Source organism: Canis lupus, chromosome 15, assembly GCF_048164855.1.
Source record: "Canis lupus baileyi chromosome 15, mCanLup2.hap1, whole genome shotgun sequence".
Lineage (NCBI taxonomy): Eukaryota > Metazoa > Chordata > Mammalia > Carnivora > Canidae > Canis > Canis lupus.
The window spans coordinates 14065581-14085886 of record NC_132852.1 but is presented as its reverse complement, the minus strand read 5'-3'; the positions used below and the strand labels follow the sequence as shown (position 1 = coordinate 14085886).

The window sequence follows — 20306 nt, the reverse complement described above, 5'->3', positions numbered from 1 at the left end:
GTAAACTGTAAACAACTATGATATCCCCAGAAGTTCATTTTTCTCAGGTCCCTACATCCAATTCCGCCTACTTGAGAAAAATGGGTTTGGAAAACTTAATGTGACATGTTTCATTTCATTAAAAGAAAAGTGTTAAGATAAGCAAGGCAACTCCTCAAACTCAGCATCTATGTCTGATTCATCATTATACTACACAATGCCTAGAGCCCAGGTTATTTATGAAATAAATGGTCATTGATGACTGATACAAACATGCCATTTTATCATATAAGATCAATATTTCTTCTCTATGTTTATACAAAATATTTTTAATTAAGGAGGGCACATGACAAGATGAGCACTGGGTATTATATTATATGCTTGCAAATTAAATTTAAACAAAATTTTAAAAATAAAATATTTTGGGACCCTTGGGTAGCTCAATGGTTGAGCATCTGCCTTTGACTTGGGTCATGATTCCAGGGTCCTGGGATCGAGTTCTGCATCAGGCTCCACTCACAGAGCCTGCTTCTCCCTCTGTCTATGTCTCTGCCTCTCTCTGTGTCTCTCATGAATAAATAAAATAAAGACAAATCTTTAAAAATAAATAAATAAATAAAATAAAATATTTTTAGAAACTTTATCACCCCACTTTATACCAAAGGTTGGCAAAACTTTTCTGTAAAGAGCCAGAGTAAATATTTCAAGCTTTGTGGGCGACATATAATCTCTGTCATATAGTCTTTTCTTTTTATTAGTTATAATCGTTTAATGATGTAAAAGCCATTCTCAGCTGGAGAGTTCTACAAAAACAAGGCTGCAGGCTGGGATTTGGCCCCTGGGCCATAGTTTGCCCACCCTTGTTTCCCAAGTATACAAAAAAAAACCCCATAATTATATAGCAGAGTCACATTCTTACTAAAGAAAAACACTTCCAACTGTTTTGTGTGTTTTTGGTAATCTTTTTAAAATCTACTATTTTTTTGGAACAGTTTAAATTTACAGAAAAAAAGTGTACTTAGTACAGAGCTTCCATATATTCCACACCCAGTAGTAGGATGTTATGTTTATTCAAAATTAATGAACCAGGAATGATACATTCTAATGAACTACAATTCATATTTTTTTCTGAGTTTCTTAGCTTGTACTTCATGTCTTTCATCTGTTCCAGGATCCTATCCAGGATACCATATTACATTTAGTCATCATGTCTCCCTGGGCTCCTCTTGGCCGTGACTGTTTCTCAGACTTTCCTTGTTTCTCATGACCACGACAGTTTTAAGGAGTACAGGTCAGATGATTTTGTAGAATGTCCCTCTACTGAGATTTGGTGGGTGTTTTTCTCATGATTAGACTCGGGGTTCTGATAGTTTTGGGGGAGAAAGACTACAAAGAAAAAGTGTCATTATCATCACATCACACCAAGGGGACATCACCATGAGTTATCACCGCTGCTACTCACCTTGATCACCTAGCCAAGGCAGCGTTTGCCAGCTTTCCTCCAACTGTTGCTGCTGTTGTTGTTGTTTTTTAAACAATAAAAATGAGCATGATCCTGGGCAGCCCAGGTGGCTCAGCGGCTTAGCGCTGCCTTCAGCCCAGGGCATGATCCTGGAGACCCGGGATCGAGTCCCGCATCAGGCTCCCTGCATGGAGCCTGCTTCTCCCTCTGCCTGTGTCTCTGCCTCTCTCTCTCTCTCTCTCTCTGTGTCTCTCATGAATAAATAAATAACATCGTTTTTAAAAAAATGAGCATGATCCTTACCGTATATTACTAAACTGAAAGCTTTTAAACATCAACTCATGTTTAATAAGCTGGTCATATATATACACCCATCATTTCCATGATTTATAGCTAGGCCTCTTAAATACATCATATTTGAGATGAAGACAAAAGTTCATATGTTTTTTGCACCGTCTTCTACACTTAATTCCTCTCAATTGCTCCTCCTCACCTTTAGGCTGAATTAAAGGGATATTTAAAGAAAATGTAACAGACAATATTCAAATTTTCTTCCACCTTTTAAATGGTGACAACACAAACTAAATCGTAAGCAACCTGAGCTGGGTTAGAATCCTCCCAGAGGGCAGCCCAGGTGGCTCAGCAGTTTAGCGCCGCCTTCAGCCCAGGGCATGATCCTGGAGGCCCAGGATTGAGTCCTACATAGGGCTCCCTGCATGGAGCCTGCTTCTCTCTCTGCCTGTGTCTCTGCCTCTCTCTCTCTCTCTGTGACTATCATAAATAAATAAAAATTTTTTAAAAAAAAATTTAAAAAAAAAAAAAAAGTGAGAGGCTTGGGTCACAGTAAGGCCAGCAAAACACTCTGCAGAGGGAAATGCAAATCCAAACCGCAGTAAGATGCCACCTCGTGCCCTGGAGAAATGCTTAAAACAAAACAAAACAAACAGAAAATAACAAGTGTTGGTGAGGATGTGGAGAGACTAGAACCCTTGGACACTGCTGGTGGGAATGGCAAAAGGCTTGGCGGATCCTCAAAAAGTTAAACATAGAATTCCCATATGCTGTAGCAGTTCCGCTTCCCGGGATCTACCCAAGAGAACTTCGAGAACATATATTCGTACAAAAATTATACATGAATGCTCACAGCATTACTCGTAATAGCCAAAAGGTGGAAGCAGCCCAAATACCCATCGACCAATGAGTAGATACACGGAGTGTTTACTCCATACAAAAGAGTGTTATTCAAAGTCATAAAAAGGCATGAAGTTCTGTCACAGGCTACAACATAGATGAACCTGGAAAACTTGTGCTAAGTGAAAGAAGCCAGACACGAAGGACACAGATGGTATGATTCCATTTACATGACATTTCCAGAATAGGAACAACCATGAAGACAGCAGGTAGACTGGCGGTTGTCAAAGGCAGCAGAGGTGGGGAAAGAATAGAAGGTGGGCTCCCAGTGGGTACGGGCTTTCTTCTCAGAATGATAAAAATGTTCGGGCATTACAGAAAGGTTATGGTTGCAAGGAACTGGGAGTATACTAAAAACCACTGAATGGTACTTTCAGATGGTTAAAATGGAGAATTTTATGCGATTTTTAAAAAAATCTCAATAAAAAATAGAATAAATCACTGGGGAAAAAAGCCACTGAAGAGAATGGAAACATTCTGAACCACTGTATTTGGTAAATCATGTTTAATCCCAAACTTCCAGACACACACCCTTTAAAAACCCTTTTCCTATTCTGTATACTTCTGTGATAATTTTTCCAATCACAGGAGCTTCAGAAATGAATTAGTCCAAAATTCTAACAAGAAACCAGGTCAACCAATTTTAAATAACTTCAGAGGGCCAGAGCATACAGAGACTCAGGTCCGACCTCACGGAATTTACACTGTATTAGGCTCACATGGTTTCCTATCACCTCAATAACTCCCGCATCAGCAAAATGAAGCTGACTATGCCCTTCTTTACCGGTGGCATCTTTTTCCTACTGACATTTAGTCAAGAAAAGTAAGCACGGACCATTTACAAGGCAATATGTCTAGTCCCACAGGCAGGCAGTGCAAGAGTTTATCAGGCTGCAGGGCAGCTTCTGTAGGTCCCAGTGCTCTTGGGCTTCCCTACAGGAGATTTACTTATTTATTTACTTACTTAAGGATTTTATTTATTCATGAGAGACACAGAGGCAGAGACATAGGAAGAGGGAGAAGCAAGCACCCTGCGAGGAGCCTGATGCAGGACTCGATCCCAGGACCCTGGGATCATACCCTGAGCTGAACGCAGAGGCTGAACCACTGAGCCACCCAGGCGTCCCTTAAGTTGGTAGCTCCTACAGGAGATTTAAATACTGGCTTGCTTGAAGGCCACACACCACAAGGGCTGACTAGCTAACTCACAATTTAGTGATTTGCAGCTTAAAAAAATTTTTACTTATTTATAAATAATAGTCTTTCCTGGAAAAGCAAGTACTGTGCTGCCCTAAGTCTTCCAAAAAAAATTACACTGCGAACTATAGACTATTAAAGTCACTGAAGAAATCTTAGTCATAGACGAAGCAACTACTGTTCCCTCCTGCAAGCATTATAGCAAACTGTGTTGAAAACATGAAATACTTCTTTGGGAATTTTTGGAAGACAGCACAGTTGAGCTTAAATTAGTGCTTCCCAGAGTGTTTAAAGAAACAACAACAACAACAAAAAAAAACCCTTCCTTAACAACCTCTCCACACTTCAAAAACCATAATCATTCAAATAATTCACAGTAACCACTTGGCACCCAAACTCAGCTGGCTGGAGAGGAATGATTTCCGACAATCTATGACAATGGCAGTTGTGATTAAGACTATAAGGGCTGATTTTGTGTTCTTTGCTCTTATAATTCCCATATTTATACTATTAGTCAAAATGTAGTAGCTTAATTCTCTCATTATTTTTAATCTAACTGGAAAATCAATTGTCTCTGGTTGTTGGTGGTTATGGGTATATTTTTCGAAAGCATAACAATAAGGAACTGGAAGAGAGTAGCTCAACTAGCATTCTTTCATTAATCTAACAACTTTCTTCACTAATTGACCTAACCAACATTCATTTAACATCTCCCATCTACAAAGGACACAGAAAGCAGTAATAAGCAATTAGGTCTCTTGAGGAATTTACACTCTAGCAGTAGGTTTAGCAAAATTACTTGCTTTGACTTTGAAAGAAAGACAATACAGAGTTCCTCAGATCCTAATCACATGCCATAAACTGGGTGTAAAGAGCCAAGAGTTAGCTCAGCCATCAAGGATGCCCAGCTGACATCCTGTTCCTCCTGTCACCCTCCCCCCGCCCCTCCAGAACTTCTGCCCTTCGATTAGAAAGCACACAGGTCACTCAATATCTGATCCTAACCATAAACCAAAGATTATGTCTATCAGCAAATTTTTGTGTGGTGGTAAATCGTTTACATTCAACTAGACAAAATTATTGTATCTCAGGTTAACATTCCATCCAAGGACAGGAAACGAGCAGAATTCTACTGAGAGTGTGTACAACCACTCACCCAGTCTCTGAGGCCTGCCCACTCTAGCCCCCCTATTCCTCTTAAAGGCAATGAATCTTTTCCTATGTTGAATGCAGGGGGGTGTTTTTTAAGCACCACACCATTTGGCCACGATCTATGAGCCACCATAAACACCAACTGGTGTGGTCAAAGGGTGTCCATGGTGCGCAAAACAAGAGGGGAAGGAGGGAGTAGGCCTGTAAATACCAGTTGACCTACTGGGGGGTGGGAGTGGGAGGCAAGGAATCATGGGCAGGGTGATTTCCCCAGAATTGGTAAGGGGGGAGGGAGGAAGGCAAAGTCAAGACCGTTAGAGTAAAATTGTAATCTATTCAGAATCTAGACAGAGCTCTTAACTCTTCCCCAAACAGAACTTCTGACATGCCCAAGAGTACACAGAATTTCCAAGTTCTACCTGGCCCTGCCCTGTCGTTCAATGGGGTCAACCTGGTGAGCCTCCAACCCTGCTCCCAAGGCATTCACGAACCAGACCCTACATACTCAGGGATCTCAGAATCCTAAAAAGTTAACAGGAACCTTTGAAGACCAATAAAGACTGGTCAATCAGCCTGAAAAATCAACAGTAGACCAAGAGGTTCTACTCCACCCAAACACCCCTGAGCATATCCAGGTACTGCAGTGGTCTACAGGAATGACACAGGACACAGGCTCAAGGGTCAAACTATCTGACTTCAAATCCTGGCCACTTTTCATAGCAACGACAATGTCTCTATGACTCCATTTCCTCATCTGTAACCAGAAGATAATAATAGTACTACCTCATAGGACTAATGGGAGAACAGAACGAGACCACAGTTAAGGAGCTTAGCACAGTGACTGTCCCACAATAAACACTGAATAAATATGTGCCAGTACATTCACTATTTCCAGGGCTAACCTGAACTACCGCTCGGTTCCTAAAGCGGAATGACAGCATCACCACTACTACTACTATTTGGCCGGGCCCTAATTATGGACCCCTAACCATCCCTATGAGGTAAGTGGTATTATCTTCATTTTCGAGCTGAAAATGAAGGTTTAGAGGGACTCACAAACTCAGCTAAGCTTACTCAGTTAATAAGTGGTGGGGGAATAAAAACTTTAATCATGTCCCGGCATAGTCTGCACTGTCTCATCTACCTCCAAAAGCTTAGAAGTATTTTAATACTTCGGTATTCTAAAATCACTACTCATTGAACAAAATTTTGCTCTTGTAAAAACCTCCAGCCTTCCTCCCCACGCTAAATCTGCATATTTATCTATATAATCAGAAATACTTCACCAATTCTGAAAGACTGTTAGAATTTTTCTTAACATAAATATAAGTAAGTCCACATGCCTACTTCAATTAAATGACTTTAAAAGTTCCAAAGTACTGCATACCCACAGTTTATCAAGTCACTTTTCTTCCAGGATTTGTAATTTGATCCTGTAGGAGAATGGGCACACTCCAATTGGCCTGTGTAACATCTCTTTTTCCATATGTTTGGTAAGTGTCTAACAAAAATGACTAGAGTTCATAGTTGTTCCAAATATCCTCTTACACGATTTAGCAAGACTTACAGTCACTTCATTGCCCAAAAAGAAAACACAGATTTAAACTGAGTATGTCAGTAATGACCCCGAAGTCATAGAATTCTTTAAAACTCACAGTGAGATCCAGAAATGTTTATAACCAAATTTATACTTCCAAATACTTAAAGATCTCACTGCTTCAAAGAAAGCTGGAATAATAACAAGTCATCTTATTCAAAACTGTTTATCCACATCAAATGAACTGGTTACCCAGTTTCCTGAAAACAGAGTTCATAATAATTGTTAATCCATTAACAGTTTAAAATAAAAGGCATGCTTGACTTGTTTAAGAAGTAGTGATATGGATAAGCCAAGTCCTATCTTACTTCACTCACTATTTGCTTTACCCAGGCATTACATATTCTTATAATCTTTGTTGGTAAATACGAATGAGACGATAAGAACTGAACATGTGAAATGAAGAGGATCCGAAATGCCTAAATATTTCAAGAATTCACTGCAATTTCAAGAACCTGAAACTCCTGAGTACGAGAAGGCAGAATTACCACATATCTGTAAAAGTCAAATATTTATACAGGTGCCTTAAAAGTCACTGCTGGGTGCACACCATCATCACTGACATTTACTATCCGTTAAACAGTTTCAAGTGCAAGGGCATAAGTCAAATAACTGACCTGGAGCGCGAAGTTTATGACAACAAGGAATATGTCTGGAGAAACTGTGAAGGTGTGATGCTTGTCATAACTTTCATCGGGCCAGCAACAGGCAGCCAGGCTGTGGCGAGAGAGAACCTCAGCACAGGTGCCTTTTCTCATTTCAGAAAGGCAATCTAGACTGATACCTTCATGGATAATTGAATAGGGATTGTTCCATAAATTTATAATGTCCTTTATGACTTTCTTATAATTACTCCTTGACAGCTTTCAAGAAAACTATATTCTTAAGATAAAAGTTAACGGAAGACATCAAGTATGAAACTACTTCAACTTCAAATTGAGAAAAGGGGTAAGAAAAGCCCCTAAAAATGATAAACCCCCAATTGACGATTTGGGACACCTCTTTCATGGCCAATTTGCAAATTTACTGTAAGGAGTATCTCCTTTTACAATAGTCTAACCTCTTAAAATAAGTCTAACTTTCGGGCAGCCCGAGTGGCTCAGCGGTCTGGTGCCCCCTTGGGCCCAGGGCATGATCCTGGAGACCCAGGATCGAGTCCCACGTGGGGCTCCCTGCATGGGACCTGCTTTTCCCTCTGCCTGTCTCTGTCTCTGGGTCTTTCATGAATGAATAAATAAAATCTTAAAAAAAAAAAAAAATGTCCTAACTTTCAGAAATTTTCCTTCTAAGGGTAAGAAGACAGATGAGAGAGAGGACCAACGCTGGGGAACATTCAGCAGAAGACTTTTCAGCTCCTGAACTTCTTAAGACGCCGATCTGGTTGCGCTTCTCCTCTTGACCTCGGAGCAGGACTAAAGAGGGTGTGTTGAAAATGAAAACTTACAAGAAAAGAGATCATGCTAATAATAAGCTCAATCTGTGTCCGCGTTCAGGGCACTTCTTTCTTCAAATCAGAACTGGCCTTTTCAAGATCGAGGACTCGGTTCGAGTTTTCAGGTACAACAGTACGCAGTAAACCACCACCCACCACCACCCAGGAAAAGCGTGTCCAGGCTGTGAGGGGCTAGGAGCACCCCCAGGCGGGGCCGGGAGCGGAGGGGCGCCCGGAGCCGCCGCCCCCCCCCGCTGCAGGCGCGGGACCTGGGGCCTGAGCCGGTGCGCCCCGTCGGGGACCTGCAGGCCGGCAGGCGGCCCAGGGCAGGCCAGAGATGCCGCAGGTGGCTCGCACGTCGGCCTTGCGGGGAGGCTGCGGGCCCGTCCCGCCTCGCGAAGGCCGAGGCTGCCCTCCAGCCCCGGCGTGGCCCGCCCCAGGCGGAGGCGAGCTCGCGGCGGGGAGGGCGCGGGGGGGCGCTCACCGGACACCCCGCGCCAGCCCCGGGCGCCGGCCGATCCACCCTTCCCTCCCGGCCGGGAGTGTGTCGAGGTCCCAGGGGGCGTCGGAGGCGGGCGTGCAGAGGAGGCCCTGCCAGGGGCGGCTCCTCCGGCCCCCCGCCCCCGCCCCCGCCCCCCCGGCGCCTCCCGCCCGCCCCCTCCCGGCACCCCGAGGCCGGCGACGCCCCGCGCCCCGCGCCCCCCGCGCCGCCGACCGGCCGGATCTCCCGGACAACAGCCCCGCGGCCCGGCCGCCCACCTGTCCCGGGGGTCGATCCAGCTGGTCCTCCTGGTGTTGTGGTCGATGTAGAAGACCTTGCCGTCGTAGTCCCTGGCCTCCTCCCAGCCCCGGGGTAGCGGCAGCTGCCCGCTCCCGGCCCTCCTAGGCATGGTCGGCGGCCTCGCCGGCGAGCGGCGCCTCCATAGGGACCGGGCGCGGGGCGCGGCGGCGGGGCCGGGGCTGCGGGGCGCGGGGCGGCGGGGCGCGGGGCGGCGGGGCCACGCGCGGGGGGCGCCCCAGGAAACCCTGCTCTCGGCCCCGCCGGGGATCAGTCCACCATGTCTGCGTCGGAGCTGGCGAGCGAACCCTCCTCCTCCTCCTCCTCCTCCTCCTCGCGGCCGCAGCCGCTGCCTCCGCCTCTTCCTCCTCCTCCTCCCCGTCCCCCTGTGGCCGCCGAGGGTCGCGGCGCCCAGGCTGCCCGAGCCGCCGCCGTCTGGGCTCGGATCCGGGAAGCTCGGCGGAGCGGCGGCTGCGGCGGCGGCGGCGGCGGCGGCGGCGGGCCTCCTCATTTGCGTGCGATTAGCATAGGCCCCGCCCCCGGGCCGCCCCGCCCCGCCCCTCGCCGGGCTCATCTGCATGCACATTCCTCGCCGCCACATTCCAGGGCTTAACCCCGCCGCTCCCGGCGCCCGCTGCACGAGCCGGGGCGCGAGGGCCGAGCCCGGGGCGGGGCGGGGCGGGGTGGGGGCCGCGGGACCAGGTGGGAGGGAGGACGGCGAAGGAATGCACCGCCCGCTCCCTCGCGGGGACCCCCAGAGAGCTCCCCGCGGCGGAACGCCTCGGGTTTGTGGAGTTTCGGGGAAGAGCCCGAGAGCGCGCCGCAACCTTCTCAACTTCTGGCCGACTTCTAGGGAAACCACAAGGCTTTCGAGAGGAAAGGGGTGGGGGGAGAAGCTCCCTTCGGAGGAAGGAGGCCCGGCACACAGCGAGGGCACAAAGGCCCCCCACGCCGCGCCCTGGGCTGCTGGGGAGCCCCGGCGCGGGGCGCGGGGCGCGGGGCGCGGGCGCCGGGAAAGAGGGAGAAGCACCCAAAGCGCGCAGAAGCGCGTCCGTGGCGTGTCCGGGGCGGTGTCGCCCCCGGGGCCTCTGCAGCGCGCCCGGCCCTCCGTGACCTCAGCCCAGAGGCCGCGGGCCTCGCGGCGGAAAGCGCAGGCGGGTCCCGCGGTCCCAGCGCCGAGACACGCCCGCCCCGGTGGCCTGCGGGGGGGGGGGGGGGGGCTCAGGCTGACCCCGGCGGCGACGGCCCCCCGCCCCCCAGCCCAGCTCCTCGGCCGCGCGGGCCACCGGCCTCCGGGGTTGCAGGGTGCAGGCCAGCCGCCGGGGCGGGCCGCTGCGGGGCTTTGGGACAGTGGGACGTGGACTAGTCCCCAAGCCAGTCCCTTCCGCCCGGCCCCCGCCGCGGGAAGTCCCCCGCCCCGAGCCCGGCGGCGGCCTAGACGGTGTGGGGTGTGGGGTGTGGGGTGTGGGCGACCCCGCCGCAGGGGCCCCGCTGCGCCCGGAGGCCAGGCTGTCCTAGGCCCTGATGTGCCCTAGATGGAACGCGGCTCTTCCCGGAGCCACAAGCATTTCTTTATTCATCCCCTACTGCGCCCGGGAGGGCATCGGGGACCGGCTGGGCCGTGGGCTTCGGGCAGGACTGGGCTCGGCGCCCCAGGCCCTCGGCCTGGCCAGGGAGCCCCCCAGTCCCTAGACTCCTCTCCAGCCAGGTCTACACCGTCCCCCATTCATATTCTTCCGGGTTAGTAACAGCTTCTTTTAAAGCAAAACCGCCCCAGAAGGTCCCGGAGCTCAGTCGATTCCCCTCTTGGTGTGAATTCGCTTAATCCCCGGCTAACGGGTACCGACGTCCCCCACCGCGTGCGGGCCAGGGCGTTGGACCCGGGCTTTCAGGGTTTGGAACCAAGCGGTCTCCCTCCCGGATTCCCAGAGCCCCAGGGGAGCCAGGTGCCTTGGGGTTCACCAGGGGGCGGCGCGGTTTGGGGGGTGGGGGATGCGGAGCGTTTGGATCCCCAGGCCGCCGGGCGTCTGCGGTCAGTCTCAAAGGTGGAGGAGCGAGGTCCCCCCAAGAGTCAGGACGGGGGGCCAGGCTGGGCACAGCTCCACGGCGAGGACTGGGCCGGCCTTCTTGCGCGAGAGTCTTAGAAGCAGTTGTATTTGCACTTGGGAGTACTCTGCTCGGCAGCAGAAACCTTAAACCACCAGAAGCTCTGGGGAGTTCACTCGTGGGGAGGAACAAACCGGACGGGAGCAGGAGGTGGGGAATCCATTCCTTTTTTTCCTTCTAGGCCTTCCTCTTTGGCGCCCAGGAAACTAAGCTTGCCCTTGGCAAAGAGCAGCCCCTACCCTACCTGCTGGTCCCTTGTCTTGCCCCACTCTGTTCATCAAGACGTGATCACACAAGGCAAGCTTCTCTGGTTCCTAGCGAGATACTGGTGGGTAATCCTAAGGTTGGGCTTTCCAAGTGCTGTCGAAAAAAGAAAAAAAAAAAAAAAAGAAAAGAAAATGAGACCTGTCTAAAACTAATTTCTCACACTATGAAGGTGTGAGAAGGTGTCGGTGCTTTTTTTTCCATCACTCTACACTGGCTTTCATGCACAGACAAAATTTATGTGAGCGTATACCAACAGCATCATTCAGCAACCCAGCCAAACCACTCTTGTTTCAGCCTTCCTTCCAGGCTCCCCACCCACCCATTAGAAAACATATATTATATGAAAATGTCTGCATCCTACTATTTTTTTGAAAGTAACTCTGCTGTTGCCACTATTTAATTTGTTTCTCTGGAATGAGTTACTGCAAAATACTTCTTGGTACAATTTCAAATTTGATAAGCTTTCAGATAAATATTTTTACCCAAACTCCGAAAACCGATAGGGATTCCAAAATAGCACACAGCGGTAAACGGCATTTATTGTTCCATAAATCCTGGGACTTCAAAAAAGAAATGCTAAATAGATAAACAAAACTCTAAAGCAATTAAGAGACAAGCTCACTTCTCTCACACTGGTGGGCACAGGAAACATTTGGTCACACAAAAGCAGTTAAGATGACAAGTGAGTCACTGATTTTTTTTTTTTTTTTTGTCTTAATCAGGCTTGAACTCTGCTGTTCTGAGTTCATGCATTTACACAGTACCATCATTCTGGAGAATTCCTAATGGCTAAGATGGTGAGATTTTATTTTATCTATATTCACATCCATAAAAATAAAATAAATATAAAGATGATCCCTATTTTTTAAAAAGAATGTATTTACTTATTTATTTGAGAGAGAGTGAGTGAAAGAATGAGCAAGGAGAGTGGCAGAGGGAGAGGGAGAAGCAGACTCCCCACTGAGCAGGGAGTCTGATGTGGGGGCTCAATCCCAGCATCCTGGGATCCTGACCTGAGCTGAAGGCAGATGCCTAACTGACTGAGCCACTCAGGCACTCCGGATTATCCCTATTTTATAAAAAGATACATGTAGATTTTATTTAGCTCCAGCTGATCACTGGCAAAGAAAAATGGTGCAGTCTGCTGTCCTGGATAGCTGATTTTCCCAGGGTAAGGAACTATATGCTAGCCACTGAAGAGTCTGTTTTCTGGACTTCATTTACCTTTTCTCCTGGCTTTACATTCTCTTTAGTACTAAAAGTCTAAGGGGAGGAGCCACCATTAAACAAAACCACTGTCAATGTCTAAATCCCGGGTGGCAGGAAAATTGGTGATATCTAAAATGGAACTAAAGGGTGCAAATTATTTCAAAAGATAATTAGTTATATCAATCTAAATTGAAAATATATATACATTTAACCCAGCAATCCCAGTGCTGCAATTTTACCTATGGATCTGAAAGCTCCTCAGGAGAGGAAAGGATGTTCATTGCAGCATGTTTGATGATAACAAAACTGGAGAAGCCACCAGGGTCCATGAGCAGGGGACCGATTAAATGAGTTATCGAACACCCATACTCAACAGGCATTTAAAGAGGTGACTGGGGATGTAGAGCATGAACTCTCATTCTCAGGGTCGTGAGCTCAAGCCCCATGTTGGGCATGGAATAAAGGGGAAAGGAGAGAAAATGAGTGAAAATATCAGTGAGGGTGACAAAACATGAGAGACACCTAACTCTGGGAAACGAACAAGGGGTAGTGGAAAGGGAGTGGGCAGGGGGTTGGGGTGACTGGGTGACGGGCACTGAAGGGGGCACTTGGTGGGATGAGCACTGGGTGTTATGCTATATGTTGGCAAATTGAACTCCAATAAAATAATTAATTAATTAATTAATTAAAGAGCATTAAATAAACACATATGAGCTTATTTAAAAAAAAAACAAAGATGTCCAGGATACATTAAGTGAAAAAAGCAAGGTGCAAATAGATGCTTGCTAACCTCACTGGAGGTTTTTGTGATGGGGCCAATCACAAAATGTAAAGAATAATACAGTAGCCTTATATACTTTCTTAGTGTCAGAGGAAAAACTCTCGGAGTTCTCAGTAAAGTAAGCAAGTATTTATTTATTTATTTTTAAAGATTAATTTGAGAAAGAGCACAAGCAGGGGGCAGGTGAAGAGGGAGAAGCAGACTCCTTGCTTAGCAGGGAGCCCTACCCCATGGCTCCACCCGTGGCTGAATCCCAGCACCCAGGGATCATGATCCGAGCTGAAGGCAGATGCTTAACCAACTGAGCTACCCAGGGCTCTCCATAAGGGAGTTTTTATAGAGAACAGAGGCTCTCAGTGGGGTCCCATCAAAAAGTACACATGAGAAAAATGATCATTTAAGAAAGGGGATGGGGTAGAGAGGAATACAGACACAGACCCCCCCAGGATGGCCTGGCAGTGTAGGGCATGCTTGTGCAAAGAAACAGATGTGCAAATCTCAAAGATGGAATCTGGCGCGAAAGAGCCCAAGACTGGCTGGAGCCGTGCAGTTAGGAGGCTGGTGTGATAGTATAGGTATGAGAGAGATAAAGGTCTGCATTAGAAATAAGGCAAGGGGGGGATGAAAAGAAATGATCTAGCAAGAATTTGCCACTGATTAGATTAAGAAGGGCACAGTGAATAGACCAGAAGGAGGAGTCTGGTATGAGTCCAAGATTTTAGGCAGTCAAGAGAGACTCAAGTAGTGAAATAAATGAGGAAGTCCAAAGGGGGATCTGATATGGAGGTTGTTTCTAGAAATTAGAGATACCCAGCAGAAAGTGAAAGGTCAGGATTCCAGGACTGCAAATGTGTGGTGGGGAGTCATCCACCTGAAAGCCTGGGGAGGGCTGAGGATTCAGGACTGAATATTGGAAAGGAAACGTCAGTACTAGATTTAAGCAAGCCATCTCTAATCCTATTTTTGGCTTCTAAGTCCCCAGTAATTTGATATGATTTAGTTTATCTCTTTGTAAAATGTGGTCTCCATTTTCAGGATGTGTGTAAGAATTAGTTACTAGCGTGTAAATCATCTCTGAATGAATTCTTGTCATAACCTTTATCGTTACGCTAGTGAATCGACTCCTGTAGAGGACAAGATGAACAGGTTTTCAATATTTTAATATCCACTGTTTCCTCAAGGAGATCAGGGATTATATAAACTGAAACTTCTTAATACAGAGAACGTTCCTTTTTTTTTTTCCTGAATCAATCTAGTAGGGTTTTTTGTTTGTTTGTTTGTTTTTGCTCTTTTGCCACCGAACTTGTTGAAATAAATAACATCTCTCTTACTGTGACTAGGTAACCCTAATCCACAATTTCTAAAATTTATCGTCTAGACAGTTCTTAAGAAGACAGGTATGTGATCTTTAAGAATTCCCCGTGCTGGGCCAAACCAGAAACCTTGATTACCATAACCACTTCCCCTCCAGTTAATTATTATAACAACACCTTAGTTCAACAACCATCACTCCAATTCAATAGTAAGCAACATCAAACAGGTTAGGTTTTACCTTGTTCACTGAAGACAGAAGCCTCACACTGAGCAAGTTCTACAGTTGCTAAAAAGATATCGAACACTTAGAATCTCCATCTTATAGTGCAAAGGAACTAAAGCTTAAATACCAAATTGATATGAACGAGGCCCTCAGAGGGCACCTCTCATACTCTGTAGGATAGACCTGGAGTAGGTATTCATTTCTTTCTTATATAATGAAATAATATGAGGTTCTACTTCCTTTTTACTATTTTTAATTTGCTCCCCCCAAACCCCCCAACCCCCAACTTTACAGTCTATGAAAAACAGCTTCTTAAGAAGGATGGATTGTATCCTCTTCTGTGGAGAGAATTTTATGTCTCCCATCCAACTCCTCTGAATTTTCCATTAAATTTTTTATTTCAAATAAATAAATAAATAAATAAATAAATAAATAAATAAATAAAATTTTTATTTCTGTACAAATCAAAACCACAATGAGATACTACCTCACACTGATTGGAATGGCTAAAATTAACAAGTCAGGAAATGACAGATGTTGGTGAGGATGCAGAGAAAGGGAAAGCATCTTACACTGTTGGTGGGAATGCAAGCTGATGCAGCCACTCTGGAAAACAGTGTGGAGGTTCCTCAAAAAGTTGAAAGTAGAGCTACCCTACTATTCAGCAAATGCACTGCTAGGCAGTTACCCCAAAGATACAAATGTAGCTATCCGAAGGAGCACCTGCACTCCAATGTTTATAGCAGCAGTGTCCACAATAGCCCAACTATGGAAAGAGGGCAGATGTCCATCAAAGGAGGAATGGATAAAGATGTGGTGTACATATTCAATGGAATATTACTCAGCCATCAAAAAAATGAAATCTTCCTATTTGCAATGATGTGGATAAAACTAGAGAGTATTATACTAAACAAAATAAGTCAATCAGAGAAAGACAATTATCATATGATCTCACTCATATGTGGAATTTGAGAAACAAAACAAGGTAATAGGGGAAGAGAGGAAAAATAAAACAAGACGGAATCAGAGAGGAAGACAAACCATAACAGACTAAACTGAGGGTTGCTGGAGGACGGAGTGGGTGGAAGGGGTAACTGGGTGATGGTCATGAAGGACGGCACGTAATGTGATGAGCACTGGGTGTTATATGCAAATGATAAAGCACTGAATTCTACCTCTGAAACTAATAATACACCATATGTTAATTGAATTTAAAGAAAAACTTTTTATTTCTAATTATTATTTAACAGCCTTTCTCTCTCCTCATTCATCCTCTCTCTTCCCCTCAGTTCTTGGTTTTCTGATGTTGACCTCAATGCTGTGAATTTGGTTTTAAGAAATTCAGCTACGGGGCGGCCCCTGTGGCGCAGTGGTTTAGTGCGGCCTGCAGCCTGGGGTGTGATCCTGGAGGCCCGGGATCGGGACCCATGTCGGGCTCCCTGCGTGGAGCCTGCTTCTCCCTCTGCCTGTGTCTCTGCCAATCTCTCTCTCTCTCTCTCTGTGTCTCTATGAATAAATAAATAAAAATCTTAAAAAAAAAAAAAAAGAAAGAAATTCAGCTACAGTTGGAGTGCCTGGTTGGCTCAGGTAGGAGAACACGTAACTCTTGATCTCAGGGTCATGAGTTGAAGCCCTACATTGGATGTGGAGCCTACTTTTAAAAACATAGAAAAAAAAAATTAGTTACAGAGGCACCTGGGTGTTTCAGTCATTAAGCATCCAACTCTTGGTTTCTGCTCAGGTCATGGTCTTGGGGCTGTGGGATCAAGTCCCAGTATGGGGCTCTGTGCTTAGCATGGAGTCTGCTTATCCCTCTCCCTCTATTCCTCTCCCACGGTTCACACATGCACACGCTCTCTCTCTAAAGCAAATAATCTTTTTTTTTTTTTTTTTTAAAAAGGAAACTTATCTACAATACAATCTCTTAAATGCATCTTATTTGGGAATATTCAAATTGATGAGGGGGAAAAGAGTCTATGGAATAAAACGTGTTTGAAGAAATCTGTTTTGCTAATAAACATATACAAAGGTGCTCAACATCATTAGTAAACAATGAAATGAAAATTCAAACCACAATGAGAAACTTATACAACTACTAGATTGGCAAAAGTTTTAAAGCTTAATAATATCGAATGTTGGCAAGAATGTGTACCAACAGGAATTCTCATCAATGACAGGTGGGAATACAAGTGGGTATAACCACAGTTTGGCATTATCTAGGAAGATTGAGGATATCCATACCCTATGACCTCGTGATTCCACTCCTAGGTAGACCTCTAGAGAAACACATATAGGGGCACCTGAGTGGCTCAGTTGGTTAAGTGTCTGACTCTGATCTCAGCTCAGGTCTCAATTTTAGGGTCATGAGTTTGAGCCCCTCATTGGACTCCATGCTGGGTGTGGAGCCTATTTAAAAAAAAGAGAGGGGGGCCGCCCGGATGGTTGGGGAGGCCCGGATGGTTCAGCGGTTTAGCGCCGCCTTTGGCCCAGGGCGTGATCCTCGAGTCCCAGGTCGAGCTCCCTGCATGGAGCCTGCTTCTCCCTCTGCCTGTGTCTCTGCCTCTCTCTCTGTATGTCTCTATGAATAAATAAATAAAATCTTAAAAAAAAATAAAAAAAGAGAGAGAGGGAGAGAAATATATATATGCATCAGATCCCAGTACAAGAATGTTTATGCGGCGCCTGGGTGCCTCAGTTGGTCAAGCACCTGACTTGAGCTCAGGTCATGACCTCAGGATCCCGGGAAGGAGGCCAACACTTGAGCCTCTTGCAAGGGTCCACACTCAGCAAGCAGAGAGTCTGCTTGTCCCTCTCCCTCTGCCCCTCCCTCCACTTGGGCATGCTCTCTCTTTCTCAGTCTCTCTCAAATAAATAAAATCATTTAAAAATGGAATTTTTATAGCAGCATTGCTTACAGTAGCCCAAAACTGAAGTATGCAAATGTACAAAATAAAGAGTATAGTGATAAATTAGTTGTGATATATTTAAACAATGGAGTACAAGACAACAACACTAAAAGGCTGATCTACCGCTGCTCAAAAGCCTTTAGGTGAATCTTTAAAAACATAAAGTCGGATAGAAGAAGCAAGAAACAGGAGGATTTGTATAGTGTCATTTCATTCATATAAACTTCACAAAACCAGTAAAACCAAGCCATGTTGGTTAAAGATGTATACAAAGAGGTAAAAGAGAAAAACAAGAGAATAATTAACACAAAGGTCAAGATAAAGAAGTGGATGGGGGATGCTTGGGTGGCTCAGGGGTGGAGCCTCTGCCTTTGGGTCAGGACGTGATCCCGGGGTCCCAGGATGCGGCCTGCTTCTCCCTCTGCCTGTGTCTCTGCCTCTCTCTCTGTGTCTCTGTGTGTGTCTCTATGAATAAATAAATTTAAAAAAATAAATTTTTAAAAAATCTTAAAAAAAATAAAAGAGATGGATGGTGTTGAACTTGTGGAGCAGGACCTGGGAAGAGGAACTCTAAAAATGTTCTGTTTTTTCACTTGTTTGCTTTATATTTATTTGTTACACTATGTCTGCATGTTTTATACACTTCTCTGTATGTTCAATATCTCTTTTTCTGTCTTTCTCTCTCACTCTGTCTCTCTCACACTCACACACACACACACACACACACACACACAGAAATACCATAGCTCGAAGTGTGAGGAATATCTACCACCTACTCCACCACCTGGGAAACACGCTTTAATGAACAGATGAAAAAATTACTTACAATTAGCACAATTAGTGTGTGAATGCAAATGGCACACTAAAGTTTATTCTTTCTAAAATAGACTAAGGGTTCCCTTGTTTATTTATTCACAGATTTGGGGAACATACATACAAATAAGATCCAATTATGATAAACCCACAAATTCAAATTACTATCCTATACCAGAACTTTTTAAAACCATAACGAATGATGCACAACAGTAATTCTACACAAGGAATGCTCAATCGCTTACTAAACACTTTGGGTTTTAGAACAGCATCCTATACTGGTCAGGTGGGGATGGCGAGAAGGCCGGGGGTGGGGGTGGGGGGCAGCCTGCCCCGAGCTGCATCGTGCACACCAGTTTTTTTGTTGTTCGTACCCTTCACTTCACCTCACCTCTTTCTGCATTAAAACCAAATCCCTTTTTTAAGGAGTTGCCTAAAACATCCAGTCACAAAATAAAACAAATGCCTCACTCACCCATTCAACATTTATTAAGCACTTACTTACTATGAACGGCGTTCTGGAGTCTAAAAGGTGAATAAGGACAAAGTCCTGCTAGATTGGGATGCTGATTGGCAGTACTTGGGCATTCCCAGAGGTTGTGCTGTTTGTATGCCTTTAAGTATCTAACATTTTGGTGGTGTCACACAGTTATTTTAGTATCTTTTTTTTAAAAAAAAGATTGCATTTATTTATTCATGAGAGACACATAGAGAGAGGCAGAGACACAGGCAGAGGGAGAAGCAGGCTCCCTGCAGGGACCCCAATGCGGGACTCGATCCCAGGACCCTGGGAGCACGCCCTGAGCTGAAGGCAGATGCTGAGCTACCCAGGTATCTCTTATTTTAGTATCTTTAAAATAAATCCAAAATCATTTACTTCTTGAGACATCCCTGAGAGACCTGGACTCTACTTTTTATTTTGAAAAATATAAAAACCGCAGAAAAATGGAAAGGATAGCGAGCGAGTATTTACATATCTGCCTTCCAGATTCAGTGGGAAATATGAACATTTCGCCACATCGCTTTCATTTCTGTCTATAGATCAAGATACAGGCTTTTTTACTCTACTCTTTGAAAGTAAATTACAAATATGACATTTGATTCCTAAACATCTCAATACATATCTCCTTAAAAAAAGGAAGCTCTCCCATATGACCGCAGTGTTATTATCAAACCTAAAAGATTAAAAATGATACAATAAATTTTATCTCATATACAGCCAGTATTCAAATTTCCTCTGTTGCCCCAAGACGTCCTTTCTAGCTATTTATTATTGGCTTGTTTGTTTAAAACAGGACATGGCCAAGGACATCACATGGTGCTTAGTTATCCTGTCTGCTAAGTCCCCTTTAATCTCAAACATCCCCTTGCTTCTTTTTTTTTTTTTTTTTTTTTTAATCTTTCGTGACAAGGACGTAGAATCTAAGCCAGCAGCTCTGCAAAACATCTCACAATCTGGTTTTAGCTGAGTTCTTCAGGATTAGTTTCAGATTAAAATTCGTGTCAAGAGAACTTCACGGTCAGGTTGCATGCTTCCCGCTTTATCACATTGGGAGGCAGGTTTGGTGGTTTCGTGCCACCATTGGTGGTACCCAACATACTCGCTTAACACGGCGACTGTCAGGTGCGTCTGATGCCATTTGGAAGATATCTTTTCTCCTTCGTGGTTAACAGCTATCTGTGGGGTGAGTCTTTGAGATGGCATGAATATCCTTTTCCCAAACAAATCTTTCGCCCACTGGATTTGGCATTTTATTGAGGCTCCATGCTTACATACATCAATGCTTACACTGATGGTTTTCCAAAATGATAAGCCTTTCCCCACATTTAGCAAACAGCATTTTCTTATGAGGAACTTTCCTTATCACCTTTTGGCATTGTTATTATTATTATTATTTT

The 20306-nt window shown here is 45.3% G+C and overlaps 1 protein-coding gene across 4 annotated transcripts in view; it reads right to left on the bottom strand.

Moving 5' to 3' along the window:
* WWC2 (WW and C2 domain containing 2) overlaps positions 1 to 8977 on the bottom strand; it is a 204863-nt gene extending 195886 nt beyond the window's left edge. Inside the window, exon 1 of one of the 4 annotated variants that reach the window (XM_072775906.1) lies at positions 8770 to 8977. In XM_072775906.1, coding sequence (XP_072632007.1) covers positions 8770 to 8900 — 131 coding nt within the window. In that variant the 5' untranslated portion in view covers positions 8901 to 8977. The remainder of the gene's footprint in view (positions 1 to 8769) is intronic. The other 3 variants (XM_072775905.1, XM_072775902.1, XM_072775903.1) reach the window with 3 other exon arrangements.
* Between the last annotated feature and the right edge of the window lie 11329 nt (positions 8978 to 20306).